Source organism: Carassius carassius, chromosome 5 (assembly GCF_963082965.1).
Source record: "Carassius carassius chromosome 5, fCarCar2.1, whole genome shotgun sequence".
Lineage (NCBI taxonomy): Eukaryota > Metazoa > Chordata > Actinopteri > Cypriniformes > Cyprinidae > Carassius > Carassius carassius.
In genome coordinates, this window is record NC_081759.1 from 33,465,438 (window position 1) to 33,484,803 (window position 19,366).

The following is a 19,366-nucleotide window of genomic DNA, read 5'->3' on the forward strand; positions in this document are numbered from 1 at the left end:
GAATCTGAGGATTAGCAGCTTGTTGCACTGCAAAACATGAAATCAAAGGAAGTCTAGTACAGCGACTTCAGAGCCAGTGACCTTTGATCATTTCAGACAGATTCAGAGGCACACCATTCCTATGCACCTGTGGATGGGAGCATAAATTGAGGGTCTAAGACCAAAATGAGTGTTTCCTCAAACGGGATTAGCTAAACTGCTACAGATGTTACATTGATGTTACAATACTTTGATATCATAATGATCTCTTAGACTGTTACTGCGGTCTGGAGTTCATCCCTGCATTGATGCATCTGAGATAAAATGGATGTTTAGCATAAAAGGCAGTGTTATTATAGACAATTTCAGTACAGCATTCCTTGTAATATTCCAAGATAACAATGTCCAAAAGCATTCACCTGACTTTATGTAACCACCACCTTGTTTTCTTTCTCAGACCATTCCCGATTCCCCCATGAGACGCTCTGCGTCCACTTTTGCACCACAGCGACCTCAAGAGGTGAATCTGAATGACTACACATTGGCGAAACCTGTTCAAGAACGACATCACCACCATCACCATCATCACCGATGCCATCATCGTAGGGACAAAGACAAGAAACAAAGATCTCTGGACAGGTCGCCCACGGGACAACACAAAGCCACAGGTAAATAAACTTCCTTTAGATCCTTGTAAAATACAACTCAAAAAATAGCTGCATGAAGTAAAGAAGCACAATGTTTTATATGTTGATTTCTCTATAGACTTTTAGTTACATTGGTTGAACTGATTCTAAAACCAGACGGGATCAGGTTGTGTTGAGGATCAGTGAAGTGCAGAAGCAGGACCTGGTGTGAGAGCGTCCGGCTGCAGCTGGCCTCTATTAGACAGATAAAAGGGACTGACAGACGTGCAGACCCATGACCTGATAATTTATTGGGTTACCTCTCAGCAGGCCAATTGAGAACAGGGAAGAAAAATTCAGACGGTCAGGTTTTTGACTGGAGCCTGTTGAGGAATGTGAAAATCCAGAGGAGAGGGAGACTGGAAGAGATGGGTCTGCCACAGCAGGGATCTATAGCTCAAGAAATCCTGTTGTTTTGTTTTATTTTTCCTTTAATTTTCAAAATTTTTCAAGACAAAAAGCAGGAGGGGGGCAAAAAATCCTGACCTTTTCTTAAGTTTGGCACAAATAATTATACTTGATTTTAAAATTAAAAAAGAAATTCTCTGTTGTTTAAACAGAAGCATTTAAGTTCTTACTACATTTTTTTAAGAAAATATTTATTTTATTATTATATTTTGCTTTTATGTGCTACAAGAGATTTTCTTCTTGTTTCATAGCTAAAATAACAATAAAAAAGTATAAAAAAAATCTGAACAATTTAGATATCAAAATGTTTTACTTGATTTCCACTACAAATATTATAAATATACAAATATTATAAAAAGCAAAAATTATATTAAGACTAATTTTAATTGTTTTATTTACCTTATTTACCTTTATTTACATGTTTTTCTTTGAGCATAAATAGAATTTTGTAGTCAAGACAACAAAAAGTAAGTAATTTAATAATAATAATAATAATTTAAAAACAATCAATCACAATTTTGCTTTTCAAGAAGATTTGTCTAAAGGTAAGATAAAAGTACGGCTTAAGAAAAGACTTTGTTGCAGTTCGTGTTTTAATGGTTTGTCTTTCTTTCCCTCATGTTTTTGGTTGGTTCTCAGGCACAGCAGCTGACCCTGTAGAGGAGAGGTCACATGACAGAGGTCGTTCCCATGAGCGGAAGCATCATTCGTCTTCAGCGGAGAAGCAGCGGTATTACTCATGTGATCGATACGGCAGTCGGGAACACTGTCCCAGCAAGTCTGCCGTGGCAAGCTGTGCCACCTCGCCCAGCGAGACCCAAGAGGCCAGTCTCAACAAGCAGGTGGGATGAGGTTGTCAAGACAGGACAGGGACATGTGTTAAAATGAAAAGCTAGGTCAGAAGTTAAAGACTGGTAATGACCAGGGATAAAGAGTTTGATCTAATGAAAAACATGTTAGGGATTTGAGACGAGGTACAAATTAAATAGTTATGAAGGTAGAAATCTGTGGAAAGTGCCAAGATGCATTAAACAGTAATGAAGAGAATGTTCTGAGTTAAACACAGGTTATGCTCTATGGCAGTGGTTCTCAAACCTGTCCTGGAGTACCCCCAGCACTGCACATTTTGTATGTCTCCCTCATCTATCCCACCTGATTGAACTCATCAGCTCATTAGTGGAGACTGCAATACCTAAAGTGGGTGTGTCTGATACAGGGATACATACAAAATGTGCAGTGCTGGGGGTACTCCAGGACAGGTTTGAGAACCACTGCTCTATGGTCTATGACATTTGTCCCTCAATTAAAAAAAAAAAAAAAAGCAGAACATTTACAATGGAAACCAATAAGACTTTTAAAATGCACAGTTTAACATATTTAAGACTTAAATAATATGATAACTAATTATAATAATATAGTATATGTTATATATTATTAACCTTTCTCATTCATGTTTTAACTGTAACTGCATTAATGAGAAAGTGTTTATTGTCTGTACAAAGTTTAAAGTTTAAAACCTAGTTTAAAACCTAGAAATATGTTATCCACTTTATTTTTTAACACAGAAGTAAGCTATTTCCTGTGAATGCACGAGACTTATGGTTCGTTAGCCACTAAAGGTAAATACCTAGAAAAAATATAAAAAATGCAACTACAGTATTTGCGGTATAAACCAGTGTGTTTTACAATTGTAAATCAAAATAATTTGACAAATGCCAATTTGCGAAATGCTCTTGTATTAAAAACTAGGTGCCTAGTGAGTATTGGAAGTGCTAGTCTGTCATTTAAAGGTAATCTTACATTTTTATACCTTGTCTAATAACGGATTTGTCTAAAATTACAATCAACAGTTTAGAATCGTATCAGTTGTATTTTAGGGATTTCATCTGTTTAAAGTCAGTTATGCTGTTACGTATTTTTCAGATGTTTAAGCAGAGAATTTGCATAGTACAGAATCGTCTGCACAGGCTTCTGTGGCACAAGTCACACAGAAATGCAGTAAAGTGCTAACCATTCCTACTTAAGCCATGAAGATATTGAGATATCGTTGAGGTTTACAATTTGTGATATAACCATCATAAATGAAAAAGTGTCTCTTCTCTACGGTTGTAGTTCAACCACTCATAGGCTTTCACTTCTCTTTCCAAACTTCTTCCACACCATTTCTCTGTGCATTTTTCCGTCTTTTCTTTCTTTGTCTTCACTGTCATCTTCACTCTCTCCTTTCTTTTTGGCTTTCGTTTTTTTTTTGTCCTGTTCATCGTCCATCTTTTTCCGCCGTCTCGTCCAACATGTTACTCGTCCTTTCCTTCCTTCCTTCTTTGGCCCCTGGTCCCTGTCTAACCTTTTGGGCATTTCCCCCTCATCGTTTTATTGTTTTGATTTGCTTGTTTAATTTTCATCTAGGGCAGTGGGTGGGCTAAGGGGAGCCCGGTGTTGTTGACCTCAGGGGCGAGCACTCCAAGCCGTGGGCGCAGACAGCTGCCCCAGACCCCCCTTACTCCTCGTCCCTCCGTGACCTACAGGACTGCCAACTCCTCCCCTGTGCAATTTCTGGGCACACAGGCCGGCTTGCTTTCCCCGAGTCCCGGCAGGCTGAGCCGCGGTCTGTCCGAGCACAACTCCCTCTTACACAGCGGCTCCATCTCCAGCTCCCCGGCCCCCGTCAGTCGCATTAACTCAGAACCCTTCTTGGGGCCCCCGGACCACCCTGCCGGCCTCCAGTCTGAAGCCTTCGCCGTCTTCCAAGAGGATCCGAGCCCCCAGACGGGCCGTTTTGCCCAGACTGTAGGGATGCCGATTGTGGTGATTCCCCCACCTCCCCAACAACAGTTCCGCAGAGTTCCCAATGGATACCACTTCATCACGGGCCCCGGGGCCAGCAGAGGAAGAGCAAGGCAGTACTACCCAGAGGCAGAGATGGACGACTGGTGCTAGCATGGCTTTAATTTACACACACACACAGACGATATTTTTGTTTTCCAATCATGATGAGTTTTATCATCTCTTATTTTGCGGGTGGTTATAAATGCAGTAATACATGTATTTAATTTTTTTTTCAATGTCCAAAGGATAAAACATACATTTATGCTTACAAAGCAGTAGATGTGGGATAAAAAGACTCAAACCCACCTGAGTTTGATGTATTTCAGTCAGGCTAAATAGTTTAATGGGTGTGGTCTTTTTAAAAACACTTAAGCTTGACAGTTTACGTGAAAACACATGGGCTTTTTCTTAATCTTTGCCTTTTTTAGGGGCAAAAGATGCCAAATTGTGCTTGTGTAACCTGGGAAAAGAGTGACCCCAGTGTAGACCACAACGGGCGTCTGGCCAGTTTCCCTCAAAGCCAGCCTCTGAGATGCACCCTTAATGCAAATATTCCCATGAAAATGATATCTTGGGATTATAGATGTACCTTTTTAGGAGCGAAAGTTTACAGAAGTGGCTGGAAATGCAAGAAACATTATTTTATTCGGCCCTATCTCCATCTAAGAGAATTCCACGTTATTTCACTCTGTTGCGAAAGCAGATTGTACATTATGCCGCTGATGGCCATTCCTCGCACACGTCACTATGTGTGAAACCTTTGACAACCATAATGTACTTTGTTTTATATCAAATTGTAGATATTTTATCTATTCATTATGTGCTTTTTTCTATTGTAAAGATGGACGGTTTTACGTAAATCGCTTACGGCTTCACCATACTGTCAGGTGTACCGATTCTTCTTGACTGCTCCAGATGTTATTTACAAAGTGCCTAACCTTTTGAATACATTGTAGTAGTGATGCAACCTCAGCCTTTTTTAGTGCATCCACACTTGACAGAGTGAACTGAACAAGCTCTAAGGGTTAAATGGAACTACAAGGTGTTACGAATGCAGGCCTTAATTCAGAAGATACAGTACCACATTAGGTTTTTGGAATGGAAATGACAGTATGATTGTTTTTGTTGTTGTTGTTTTTAATTCTTGTCTCCTTTTTTGTACAATTTTAGTACTGAATGGAATATTGAAAAACTCCATCACTAAAAACAAATGTTAGTATGGAGTACCTATTAAAAAAACTGCAGTAGTTGTGTATTTGTCCTGATGGGGACTTAATAACCACAGTTATAAAATTGCATGTTAAAAAAAGTCTTCAATTCTTGATTGACCATGGTTAAGCAACCAATATTTACGGTGTATATTTCCTGTTCTAAAGAAGATGCTCAGACTGCATTTCTATTTGTCTTCTCTGTTTGATCCTTTGTATGGTTAGATGAAAAACTGTCACAAAGGAGCGTGCTTTGCTTGTGAAGTAGGTTTCCTGATGTGAGCGCGTGTTGTGTTGCGTAGCATCAGGGTCCTGGCACCGGTACAGTAGGCCAATCTGTGTTAGGGTTAAACTTTCCCCCTCATGGCACTCCTCCAAGCACCCCCAGACACACATACACACTCACAGCTTTCATTCTGCCGCCGTTCCCCAGCTGCTGGCTGTATAGAAATATGGCCGGCTCCTTTTTATCACGCTGGTAACATGAGAGGAATATTTAGCCAGAGGGTGAGGCAGTCTGAAGGAACAGAAAAAAGCCTCTGTATTGGGACACTGTACAGACGGGGATCATTTCACGAGTTTCGCATTGACATACATGAATACATTAGACGCTTGGAGAATTGTTTGGCTAATCAGGTAATTCTTGGCCAATGATGTGTCAGGACTTTGCTGACAGTGAATGTTCTTTCATTTTCACAATTTTTTTTTATATATATGTATTTTCTTTATGTAGGGCTATGCAACAAGATGACACTTTGAAAAATATACTTCATTCATTTTGTAGCTTTACCTGCTGGGAAATCCAGATTCAGGCTTTAGCATGATAGTGACCAAATCTTCTTCTTCTTTGTTTTTTTTTTAATTAAAAAATATGTATGAAAAAGTATATTTTAGAATGCATAAAGGCACAATGATTAAAAAAAAGCAGAAATCAGCAAAAACAAAAAACTATATATATATATATATATATATATATATATATATATATATATATATATATATGTATATATATATATATATATATATATGTATATATATATATATATATATGTATGTGTGTATATATATATATATATATATATATATATATATATATATATATATATATATATATATATATATATATATATATATATATATATATAAAATATGAAAACATTTGCAAGTTTCTGTATGTGCATGCATGATGTCCAGAGATGTCCAGTTTGCCAGTGGAAAAAAGAAAAATGTTGTTTCAAATCTATGGTCTGAACAACTGCTATTTTTCTACATGCTCTGTGAGACTGAATTTAAAGGATGTGCTGACATTTTGCTGATATTGTTATGAGTTGTTGCATTGTTCATGTGTAACTAGGAACAAATCTTTGCACTCCTAGCACATCTATTGATGTCCTTCGGCATGTTGCCATAGTGGATCAAAACTGTGGTTCTATCGATAAACCAATTTCTTCAGCTTCTCTGTGATTTGGGAAAACATCATATTCATCTACCAAACCTTTCATAATTTATTGCCAAAATCTGAAACGCTCTTTTCCCCTGTACATCCACCAAGCTTAAATGTGGCTGTTTCTTGAAAGATTAATGTTTGCATGGTCTTAAAATGTATGTGCATGTTGAAATTCCCATGGTTTATCTTCGTACTTTTTGATACAATGTATTTTTTTTTTTTTTTTTTTAAATGACCTTTGATATGAATTAGGGGATTTGTTGATTAAAAAAAAACAATTGTTGAAACATTTATAAATAAAGGAAACAGTATTCATATGTTGACAGCTCCATCCATGCATAAGAGCTGGCACATCCTTTATTTTATTTCTGCTAGTGACTTGTTTGTTGCCTGATTTCTGTTCCATGGCCAGACTTTAAAATCTGCAGTTGTTTTTACTATAACATTTTTGTATGAAGCGAAGTCCTTGAATTAAAAAATGAACTCAAATAATAGAGATCTGTGGTTTATTGAATGTTTAGCATGTCCTGAAAACGTGCATGCAAATATATGACAATAGATCATATTATACGATCAAACATATGATATCTGCAGCATCATAGAGTATTTTCATTTTGTGAATCCAGGTTCCACCTGTCTGGAGGCCTACTTGGATCTGATTGGCTGGTTCGTGTGATGTGGGCGGACTTGAATGGGGATGATTATGAAGTGTGCATTTGCGGAGCAAGAGAACTTCTAGAAGTAGACTGATAACAGATATCACGCTCAGTTCTTAGTAAACTTTCCATACATAGACGCATCAGTTTTTAGGCTATAATTTATATTCATGGTTTTCCCCCCGGTGTTTTCATCATTTTACTACTATTAAGTGTTAACTGGAGTAACACTGCTTTTCAAAGATGTGGTTATTTTTATCAATGTGTGCACTGGTTAAAGCTTTCCATGCAGATTTCTCGGAAACAGGATCTGGTGTCCAGGACGCAGGTAAGAACATAGCGGAAACACTTCACCTGTCGACGCTCGCGTGCAGTGTAAACAAAACGACTAGCATTCAGTTTAATATTGTATAATTAGTTTACTTTGTTTAATTAAAAATAAAATTAATAAATACAAAATTAAATTTAAAAGAGCATTTACCTCACTAACTCACACGCTTAACTTTTTCTTAACTCTTTACAGTTACAACCTACAATTAATGTCTAGGTGATTAAGAATCAATCTTTTCTTAATTTGTAGTCATTTACAAAAGATGCTCTTAATAATACTAACTACAGATAGTAATACGGTCGGTCCTTGCATGGGTTATGCCATTTCGTATTATTCCAGTAATTTTTTTTTTAAACTATTTGCATGGTCTAGTGCTGTTGTGTAGTATCCATTTTATCCCGAGGTGGCGGTGTAGTAACGCATATAAATATTGATATGTTCTCTAATTGTACATTACCTTTTTGTCGTGTTTAATTATAAGCCTAATCACTTGGTATTTAAAGCTAAAACTATTACAGACTGCTTCAAGCTACTATAAACTCAAATAATGTATTTGCAGTTTGTACATTGGTGGTAAAGCTCATGGAATGGTTGTCTGTCAACAGCTGTTGAACATATTTCTTAGTGAAAAGCCATATAACCACATTCAAGTTCTTTACATTTTTTCCAGAAATGTGTTCTACAGTCTTATACCACCATGTCACAATTTGTACTTAAAAACGTCCATATGTGAAAGGAATCTGATTTGGGTTTTTTAATTGAGCTAATGTTACAACAGTTTCTCATGGGCCCTGTTTCAGCCACCTGTCCCATTGAATGGGGTTTGCCTTCTCAGTGGTTGGAGAACAGTGTGGATAATCTGGGGATTATTAGAGCGAACCCATTCTGCAGAACCTATTATGTAATCAGTGCAGCGACATGTTTTACAACTTTTAATAAGATGTGCCATTCATGAGTCTGGGTTCATTTCATTTTCTGGTTTTCAATTGCTAGGCTTCATAAAATGTAGTCACAGCTCTATTGCCACTTGTACCCTTTTCAAACTACTAAGACAGATACATTTGATTTATAGGAGATGTTACTGTTTGTTAAAGCCCTAAATTAAATCATTGAGAAGTTCATGAGAATGGTCAGGTCTCTGTATTGTAGTTTTTGGAAAATGTTCTAGTTTTGATGGAAATTTGGAGCACATCTTGCTTTTATTTGATCACGTGTACCACTTTGATCATGTCTGACTTTCAGAATGTGCAGATGTGGTTTTAAAAGCCCTGTCTGATCGTGGTACAGTATTAGTTCCATATCTATGGGCAGAGAATAATGCATATTGTCATTTTAGAACTTCTTGGCAAGGACCTTCAGTAGGAGGTCAATTACTATTTGATCTCAAAGAAAGACTATTGAAAAGGGGAAAAAATACAGTATGTTCAATTTGTACAATATGTTAACGTTAACTTGAACCAAAGCTGAAAATGTCCAGCCAATGTTTTGTTCCCTCCCATATTATAATGAAAATGTAATATAAAAATGTTGCAGATTTGTGGGGCCCATAAGATATCTATTTATTTATTTATTAAAAAGTCTCTTATGTCACCAAAGCTCCAATTGTTTGATCAAAAATACAGTTAAAATATTATTGAAATATTTTAAGATTTTTATTTCTTTTTTTAAAAAGTCTCTTATGTCACCAAAGCTGCACTTATTTGATCAAAAATACAGTTAATATAGTAATGAAATATTCTGTTAAAAAACTATTTTCTATTTCAAGTTATCTAAAAATGTAATTTACTGTATTTCTGTTATGGCAAAGCTGAATATTCCACAGCCATTACTCCAATCCTTAGTGTCAAATGATCTTTCAGAAATCAATCTAATATGCAGATCTGGTGCTCAAGTAACATTTCTTATGATTATCAGTGTTGAACAGTTGCACTGCTTAATATTTTTGTAGAAACTGGTATACTCATTTTTTACAGGGTTCTTTGAATAGAAAGTTCAAAAGAACAGCATGTATTTGAAATAGAAATCTTTTGCAACATCATTAATATATTTACTGTCACTTTTGATCAATTTAATGATAATTGCAGAGTTGGAATTTCTTTTAAAAAATGAGGATAGTTAATGGTTGATTAGTTGACAGTATCCAACAAGTGGGATTGCTTTAGCCTATCAGTAGACAAAGAAAAAGGACATACAGAATATTGTTGTGAACACGTTTTTCCTTTAACATCTTTTACTGTACTCTAATACACTCTCAGCCAGTGTTAGCCAGTCATGTCCTTACACAGTCATTACAGTGAGAACATCAGCTGTATGCATGATGGCACAGTGTTAATAGACAGATTGGCTGTCAAATGCGAGGTTACGGTCTGTTTGCTCTGAACACAATCCCTTCTTTCTTCTCATTTTGACTGTAAATCAAAGCTCTGGTGGGTCAGTCTCTGTGGCGACTTCAAGCAGGCAGCTATAGTAGCAGACATAATTAATGCTGTCCCTGATTGATTACCATGACTCTGGTGAGCAGCCAGGGTGAAACAAGCCCCTTAAACCTAACTGATTATTTGTCTGGAGGCTGTTGCAGTACTGTACTGTAAGGCAAATGCAGGCTGGCTGTGTGAGCTATAGAGCCATGGAGACTTACTCTTATCACATCCCATCAGTAGCCAAGAAGTAGAAAGCTCAGTCTGTGCCTTCGTAATATGTGCACATGATTTCAGTTAGCTATATGTTTTTACACTATACGAGAGAGAGATTGAAGGATTTCACAAAATGCTAAGAAAAGATTCCATTGTATGGAGTTAAAGTTTCAGATTTGTATAGATTTGTAGCATTTTAAGTTGCTTTCCATAATGTCAAAGAGAATTATAATTTGTTCTGACAAATGTATAGTGCACTCAAAAAAGAATATTCTGTCATTTACTCACTGTCATGCTGTTCCAAACCTGTATGATTTTTTTCTGTGGAGCAAAAAAAACAACAAGAAAATTAAGACATTTTAATACCCAAGTAGTGTAACAGCACTAAAATTACATGTACACACAATGGCATACCTTTTGTCACGCTGTCTGGTCTCTGTTTCCCTGGGTGTCCACTAGTGGTCTGACTTCCCCATAGGCACCTCACCGCAGGCACTACAATTCCCACAAAGCCTTGTCCCTTCATCACGGTAATTGCACACCTGTTAATTGCACTCAGGTGTCTTCACTTTCATAGTCATTATCCTGCCCATATATTGCGGTCTGTTTCCAATTGTCGTCAAGGAGTCCTTATTTTCCGTCACCTAGTTTCCTCGCGTTTCCTAGTCCTTGAGTTCCTGTTCTTGTTCCTGTTTGTTTGTTTGTTTCTGTTTGGATATTGTTGGTTACGACCCCGGCTTGTTTTTGACCCTGATTTGGATTACCCTAAATAAAACCACACTGCACTTGGATCTTCCGTCTCCTGTGTTCCCGTTCGTGACAGAAGGACTCCATCATGCTAAGATCCAGCGGTGTGGGATTTCGTATACGTTCCCCAGCCACCGTAGAGGAGCGGATGGGGAGACTTTCTAACCTAACCACTCTCCGTCAAAAGGGGAGTGAGGTGGGGGGCTTGGCGCAAATGTTCTGGACTATGGCAGTGGGGATGGGGTATAATGATGAGGAACTGAAGGACCTTTTCAACGACTGCCTGGATGACCCTTTACCTGGGTGGGAGATGAAGGGGCTGGTGATACTGGACTTTTGGGGGTTCACCAGTTACCTACAGCATCGATCTCGGTGGGATGACTCAGCCACACCTGTCTCTCTCGGTGGGATGGCCGACTCTAGACAGGGGTCTACAGACAGTATGACCGCCAGCCCAGCACCACTGCACAATATGACCGCCAGCCCAGCGCCACAGCACAAGGTGGCCGCCAGCCCAGCACCACTGTCCAAGATGGCCGCTGGCCCAGCGCCCCAGCAAGAGGTGGCTGCCAAACCAGCGCCACTGCCCAAGATGGCCGCCGGCCCAGTGCCACTGCCCAACATGGCCGCCGGCCCAGCGCCACTGCCCAGGATGACCGCCGGTCCGGAGTCATGGCACAAGATGGCCGCTTGTCCAGCGCCTCTACACGGGATGACAGCCACAGTTGACCCTCCAGAGTCGAGTCAGGTTCCCGTTGACCCTCCAGAGTCGAGTCAGGTTCCCGTTGACCCTCCAGAGTCAGGTCAAGTCACCGTTGACCCTCCAGAGTCAGGTCAAGTCACCGTTGACCCTCCAGAGTCAGGTCAAGTCACCGTTAACACTCCAGAGTCAGGTCAAGTCACCGTTAACACTCATGAGTTAAGCACTACCACAGTTAGACCTCAGGAGGTCTTGACTCAAGTCAAGTTACTGGTGATCTTCAAGGACAGAGTCAAGTCACCGGTGTTCTTCATGGACAGATTCAAGTCACCGGTGTTCTTCATGGACATATTCAAGTCACCATTGATCTGCATGTGCAAAGGCAAGTCACCAGTGTTCTTCATGGGCAAGGTCAAGTCACCATTGATCTTCATGAGCAGAGTCAAGTCACCAATGATCTTCATGAGCAGAGTCAAGTCACCATTGATCTTCCTGAATCCAGTCTAAACTCTGCTGAACTACCAGAGCTTCTCCACATCTCTGCGGAACTACCAGAGCCTCTCCACATCTCAGCCGAACTCTCTGAGCGCTCGACTGATCCTGTCGTGGTCACGGAGGCCACCCTTAACTTGTTCATGTTCTCTGTTTCAGACTTGCCTATCCAGACTTGCTCTCATGTATCATCGATCCCACTGTGGTGGTCCTCGGTGCCGCCCTGGGGGGCTCCTGTCTCGACCGTACGGCTGTGGTGGTCTTCTGCGCCGCCCTGGTGGGCTTCTGTCTCGACCGCACGGATGTGGTGGTCTTCTGCGCCGCCCTGGTGGGCTTCTGTCTCAGCTACACGGTTGTGGTGGTCTTCTGCGCCACCCTGGTGGGCTCCTGTCTCGACCGCACGGCTGTGGTGGTCTTCTGCGCCGCCCTGGTGGGCTTCTGTCTCGACCGCACGGATGTGGTGGTCTTCTGCGCCGCCCTGGTGGGCTTCTGTCTCGACCGCATGGTTGTGGTGGTCTTCTGCGCCGCCCTGGTGGGCTTCTGCTTCGACCGCACGGACGTGGTGGTCTTCTGCGCCACCCTGGTGGGTTTCTGACTCAACCGCATGGCTCCAGTTCCACCTTGCTCCACCCTGGATTACTGCCCTCTCGGTTCGGCCCTGGGCCACTGAACTTTCTGTCCTTCCTGGACTTGTGTTTTGTTGTTTTGTTTTGTTTTTTGCCATTTTCTCTCTGTTTCCCTCTATGGACCTGGCCCTCCGTCCCTCCCCCTGATCCTCCGCCGGTCCACCTCCCTCCTGGGCTCCCTGTTTTTGTTTTGCACTTCTTGTCTCTGTTTCCCCATTTTTACCTGGCCCTCCGTCCCTCCCCCTGGTCCTCCGCTGCTCCACCTCCCTCCTGGTCTCTGTGTTCCTCTGTGGGTAATGTCACGCTGTCTGGTCTCTGTTTCCCTGGGTGTCCACTAGTGTTCTCACTTCCCCATAGGCACCTCACCGCAGGCACTACAATTCCCACAAAGCCTTGTCCCTTCATCACGGTAATTGCACACCTGTTAATTGCACTCAGGTGTCTTCACTTTCATAGTCATTATCCTGCCCATATAATCCGGTCTGTTTCCAATTGTCGTCATGGAGTCCTTACTTTCCGTCACCTAGTTTCCTCGCGTTTCCTAGTCCTTGAGTTCCTGTTCTTGTTCCTGTTTGTTAGTTTCTGTTTGGATATTGTTGGTTACGACCCCGGCTTGTTTTTGACCCTGATTTGGATTACCCTTAATAAAACCACACTGCACTTGGATCTTCCGTCTCCTGTGTTCCCGTTCGTGACACCTTTCCACACCAGTATTTTACAAAAAACATTCTCTAACATAATATCTAAATCATTAAGATTCAGGTTGTATTTTGTTTTTCTTCCAGAAGCATTCCAAATCTTAAATAAAGAAAACACTTTCTCACTGGTAGAAGCACAGGATTGCAAATTCATCAAGTGTGTGCGAACGAACAGTAATCTTTGCAATTTTCTTTCCCATGAAAAGAGTGATTTTCTCTAGTTGTCCAGGATTGTGGGTAATGTAGTGCCTGTCTGGTAATTTATTTTCTTTTAATTTTCTTTCTTTTTCTTTCAATAAATTTGATCATGAGTTCTGGCTTATACAGAAGCATACAGGGTATACCATTGTTTAACAAAGTCAGAGCCTATACTTTTTTACGAATACTTTGATTTGGACATTTGCATACTGTTTTTAGCAAACTAGATTTGGATGCAGCTTCTGAATTTGTTGTTGGGTCTAGGAGAGTGAACATTTAATTAAATGCTATAAAATTGAAGTTTGGACTTTATTGTGATGTACATCTGAGTGTAGTGTATTTTCAAAAAGAAAATGATGCAGGGTGGGAACTTAGTTTTAATGCATCAGTCATTGACTGTATTTATTGCTCATTGAGGCAGATGAATGCAAGTTCACAGGGATGGGTTTAAAGCAGACTAAATTATTGGAGAAGTCCTACATACTTCACCAGACTTGTTGCTTCCAGTTCCAGTTATCTACATTTTATTTTACTTTTTCCATTTTTTTTACTTGAAAATTATAAAGGTAAAAACATATACAGTGTATGGATGAATTAAAGCTTTATAACATGCCTTTAAACTTGACACTCTTGATCTTTAATCTGTAGCATTAAGGTTACTTTGATGGCTCACAGGTCAATATTGTGCTGATAACTTATTTCATTAAGGTTGTTTAGTATATTACCGTTAGTGTTGCGTTTTGGTGCCAATGTCCCTCTTAATATAAACATTAAACTGGTGTAGGTCCTGCTTATTTTTTTCTATCCACTTACCATGGATCGGAATCCTGTGGGTGCCCCTGGACGTTTCTGACGCCAGTCATTTGGCTCTCAAAACACTGATTTGATTAGTGAGAAATTCACTCTTGAAGCAACATTTGGCAGAATTTCAGTATGTGGTTGATTTGTGGCTGGTGGACAGGAACAGGCCTGTTAACTCTGTAAGGAAAGTCAGAGTGGATAATGACGCTCTTTGGGTTTTCTTGGCACTGTCTTCCCTTTAGGGAAACTTTGAAGCCTTGTCTCCCATGCTGCATTGAGATTGCTCTATTACATGAATCCATTTAAACAGCTGTGCCTATCAGACCTGTCAAGTGAAGTCTATTTCATGTGATGTAACATACATTTTTATTTAATGTATATCATATTTTGGGATCATTCCATGTCCTTTGAAAATTCATCATCACTTTAGTTGGATTGGTGCTCTGTATAATCCATTGCTATGAGCTGATCCATTAGCGGCTTCACGTCAACTAAAGAAACCAGGACCTGGCATCTTGTCATGGAACATTTGGAGATGTCAGTGCCATAGTTGACAGAAACCAAACACTTTCAACTAAAAGGAATGACATTTTCAGCTTTTTCTAACAATTCCAGTTGTTTTGTCATGGCTTGTCTGGCATTTGGAGAGTTATTTGCTTTTGTAATAAAAATAGCAAGAATTGGAGATGTCTAGAAGGGCTTAGAGCAGCAGATTCTTTTTTTATGTAAGCTTTTACATTTATTTATTTACCTGTCATAAAATGTTATATTATAAGTAAATATCAGAGACATTACATTTTGCTGCAAAATGGTTGGAATTCCTTGCAGCACTTTTAAAGGGTTACTCTACCCCAAAATGAAAATTTTGTCATTAATTACTCACCCTCATGTTGTTCCAAACCGTAAGACCTCCCTTCATCTTTGGAACACAATTTTTTTTTTTTTTAATGCATTCTGAGAGCTCTCTGACCTTCGCATAGACAGCAATGTAAGTAACATGATCAATGTCCAGAAATGTTGAAAGGAGATCGGTAAAATAATCCATGTGACATCAGGGGTTGAACCGTAATTTTACAAAGCTACGAGAATAATTTTTGTACACAAAGAAAACAAAAAGAACAACTTTTTTCAACAATTCGTCTCCTCTACATCATTGTAGTGCCATTTTGGAGAGTATCCACTGAACGCAAACAGCGCATGTGTTCCACATGGATATGTTATTTTCGTAAATAAATGTAGAAAACGTATCCGTGTGGTGCAGATGACACAGAACAGCATACGTTGTTTGCGTACAGTGGATACTCTCCAAAATGACACTAAGAAGTTGAAAAAAATTGTTCTTTTTGTTTTCTTTGCGTACAGATTGTATTCTATCTAAATGGACTTAACAAAACAAAGTGTAATGATACATGGAGAGCAGAAGAGGGGGAAAATAGAGGAAGAGGCCATGTATAAAAGACAGTAGCCCAATAACATACAGTACAATATCTCAAAATAACATAGTGGCATCAGTGTTATCAAGATACTGGGTCAAGATATGATGAAAAGCTTCATTTGGCAAATGAATGATGCTAAACAGATGCTTTTAAAATGCCTTTCTTTATGTTTAATATTGCCAAAGTGCACATAAATCTTTCAATAATGTTTTTATTATTGTTATTATTATTTTAATTTTTTTGCATTTGACACTTTTTAAATCATTCTTATATTTATTGCATCTTCATATTATTATTCTGTAAATGAATGCACATGACATTTGCTGAATCTGTTTTGGTGTTACATTTTTGGTGAATTAGGCCAGACAATACTGTACTGTAGGCTATAATGTACTGTACTATAAGCTTTTTATAAAAAGCCCTTCAGTTCTCCACTTTTATCCTTTGCACTTTTATTCATTGTAAGGGTCGATGCATTGTTGAATTCAATCCAAAAAGATACCAATCCAAAAGGGGTTTGGGGTTGATGTTGGGCAAGTGGCCAGGAGTCTCTTTGATAAGCTGCTGTCAGCCTGTGCTGTATAAATCCTGTGTGTTCAGCACCCCGTATTCATTAGGAGCTGGAATGTGTACCTTACTACTGCACCACAACCTACAGTATACTGTAGAGAGCTGGAACCCTGTCCTTCATCACAGAATGTGCCCAGACTCACCTACAGCCAGAGCTGTCACCACCTCTGGGGTTTCTGGTTAAGGGGAACTTAATATGAGAGGACACTATTTCCTTTCTTGTTTTGTTATCATCCAGGAACAGTTCCTAAAGAATGTCCTTAGTTTTGTTCTTATAGAAGTCAGTGAGTTTGTCCATGCTGAGAAATGAATCCGATACAAAATTCTTAGACTATTTAAAGGGATAAACAACACACAAAAAAATTCTGTCATCATTTACTAAGCCTTTTGTCTTTTTGAAATGTATCTTTGTTTTTTCTTTTTTTAATAACATTTTTTGGTCTGTTCTTTTGTATGGCTAATATATATATTTATATATATATAGCAAATGTGTTCTGGACTTCTGCAGTTCTTATTCCCATTAGTTGTATGGAAAAAGAGCTGCCTGGAATAGCTTGAGCTTTTCTTTGTATTTCTGTGAAATAAGAGAAAATCATATGGGTTTTAAACGAAATAAGGTAATGCAGAAGAAGAAAGAATATTAATTTTTCAATTTGAAATTTCCTTGACCGTGGAATGCGTGAGTAGAGAAATCTGGAGAAATGCATTTTCTACAGTTTGACAAGATAAATACTGTGTAAGAGTTGTGAATTTACTGCCTGATGTGAGTGAGGATTCTTCCTGCAGTGCAACATCTTGAATTCTTTTCCATTCTGTGTGTTCTGACATGAATCCCAGAGGATTTGGTGAAAGAAGCTGCTGGGGCGATTTCAGTCATGCTAGATTTTCCAGCCATTGAGAGAACCAGTTTATCTTGTATTCAGCATTTGATCCATAATAGATATTGTTCCACTTGATTGGCTATAAAATATCATTACCATGTCTTTATCAGGTTTCATTGACTTTGATTCTTAAAATATGCCAGTCTCACCATTTTATATGAAAGCCAATCGTTTTTCATGTTTGACCAGCATTTTCTCAGCAGAACATGGAAACATAAACTCATGAATTGTGAGAGCTGCCTTTTAAAGTAGGTAAGTTATTATTTAGCAAAATTAACATGTGAATGTATTATTTAATACCAGTCTTAACACAAATTGTGACTGTTCCACTGTTTTCAGGACAAAGATGTTTTAATGTTTAAAAAGTTATTGCTGTGACATAAAGCTATTAAACATAAGGAGGAACTGACATTTGTTGATCAAGTTAGAGTTTTGTCATGCTAGTGCCCATAATCGAAACGTATTATTCCACTTTAAAGAGGGAAATGAAAATAGCTATAAGAGGTTAGGAATTTGGTTGAAGGTGACAGAATGCTTCTCTGTATAAAGCTTATCTCTCTTTTTTTTTTTTTTACCTACCACTGTGAGTTAAGGTGGAATTACATTTAACGTTGTTCTGCAAATTTTCATGTCATTTCAATAGGAATCAATGCGATCTGTAGTTTTGCACGATGGCAAAAGATTTCCTTACACAGATTTCACTATGGCTTCAAGTTATGCACAGAGGCTTTTTTTTAAAGAAATCCCCACTAGTGAAATCGTTTACATTTATTCCTTTCCTTCCTTTCCTTCAGTTTGGGGTGTCAGGTGGTGTCCCATCTTTAGTCTCGTAATGAAAGAGATAAGTACCATCAGTCTTTCTCTGATTACACTTTATAGCACTATTGGAAGAAAGGAAACGGCTTAGGAAATGGAGTCTCATCCCACTTTATTCCATAATTGCTACCGCAAGACTTTTGTTAAACGAACCGTCCATGTAAATGAAACACAAGCCGGCACAAGGGGGGCTAATTGGGCATTAAATGGGAAATAAATGTAGCCAAACATTAGACCTGAATCTGGCTGCATGCTAGATGAATGGACTTTTGGAAATGACATACTGGCATTCAACATCCAGTTCCTGTAGAAACTACAGGCAGGTAATTGGAGAAGGAAGGAAAAGAATGGTAAAATAGTGCAGCTTTATATATTTATTGAACTTTAATGCAACTACAGTTAATTTCAGCTGGCCATAAGAGTTATTAGACTGCATGTTATTTTTAGTGTTTGTGTGTCACTTATGCAAATCCTGGGGCTTTTTATTATACTTTAAATAAGTAAAGTCTCAAAGAAAACATTTTTACATTTAGACCATATGTAGGAAATTGAGCTGAATACTATAATACAGTGATTGTACAAACACTCATAATATTTTATTTATATCTTTACAAAAATATCACCAAACGGTATGTCCCAAGAATGTCACATTTCATCCTTTGTGTTGTGTAATGATATGTACTGTACATGGATATTAATGACTGTGTCGTCTGAATGCTTGTTCAGCTGTGCTCTAGGAGGAGGCATGAGTACCTACTGACCCTTTACAGACTTGATCTTAGATCATTTTGTGGCTTTTCTAAACATTCTCAATGTTGGGACATTGTTTGGGGTGAGTTAGTTATAGATCAGCATGCGGGCAATGAATACTTGCAAAACACAATTACCACAAGCTAAGGTGTGAAAGGGAATGTCAGTTTTGCACATGGTCTCAAGATTATAGATCATTCCTCCCCTTTAACCTGCTGAAGTCACTCCATTTTCTTTGATGGTAATGCACTCTTCTGATTTGGCTCCACTCTAACCCCAATGCCATCATATTGAACTGTTTAAAGTCTTTTTACAGCCACGTGGTCTGTATGTTTTGGGGCGTTGAACATACCTTACATGAAGCACTGCGAAACATTGTAATTTATTTAGTTTATCAGTATAATTTTACTTTTTAATTAACTTGTAAACTACACTTCTTCATCATATCAGTACTATTGATTCATATTCTACTCTGTA

General features: G+C 38.8%; 2 protein-coding genes across 7 annotated transcripts in view; both read left to right on the forward strand.

Annotated features, from left to right (window-relative positions):
• The window catches only part of cacna1ba (calcium channel, voltage-dependent, N type, alpha 1B subunit, a), a 125,328-nt gene extending 119,351 nt beyond the window's left edge, over positions 1 to 5,977 (forward strand). For 4 of the 5 annotated variants that reach the window (XM_059550794.1, XM_059550796.1, XM_059550797.1 and 1 more), the window contains 3 exons: positions 437 to 647; positions 1,713 to 1,915; positions 3,480 to 5,977. In XM_059550794.1, coding sequence (XP_059406777.1) covers positions 437 to 647; positions 1,713 to 1,915; positions 3,480 to 4,010 — 945 coding nt within the window. In that variant the 3' untranslated portion in view covers positions 4,011 to 5,977. The remainder of the gene's footprint in view (positions 1 to 436; positions 648 to 1,712; positions 1,916 to 3,479) is intronic. The other variant, XM_059550798.1, reaches the window with a different exon arrangement.
• Positions 5,978 to 7,288: 1,311 nt separating this feature from the next.
• Positions 7,289 to 19,366, forward strand: part of si:dkey-61l1.4 (collagen alpha-1(I) chain) — a 46,933-nt gene continuing 34,855 nt past the window's right edge. For both annotated transcript variants that reach the window (XM_059550803.1, XM_059550802.1), the window contains exon 1: positions 7,289 to 7,538. In XM_059550803.1, the coding sequence (XP_059406786.1) occupies positions 7,454 to 7,538 (85 nt within the window). In that variant the 5' untranslated portion in view covers positions 7,289 to 7,453. The remainder of the gene's footprint in view (positions 7,539 to 19,366) is intronic.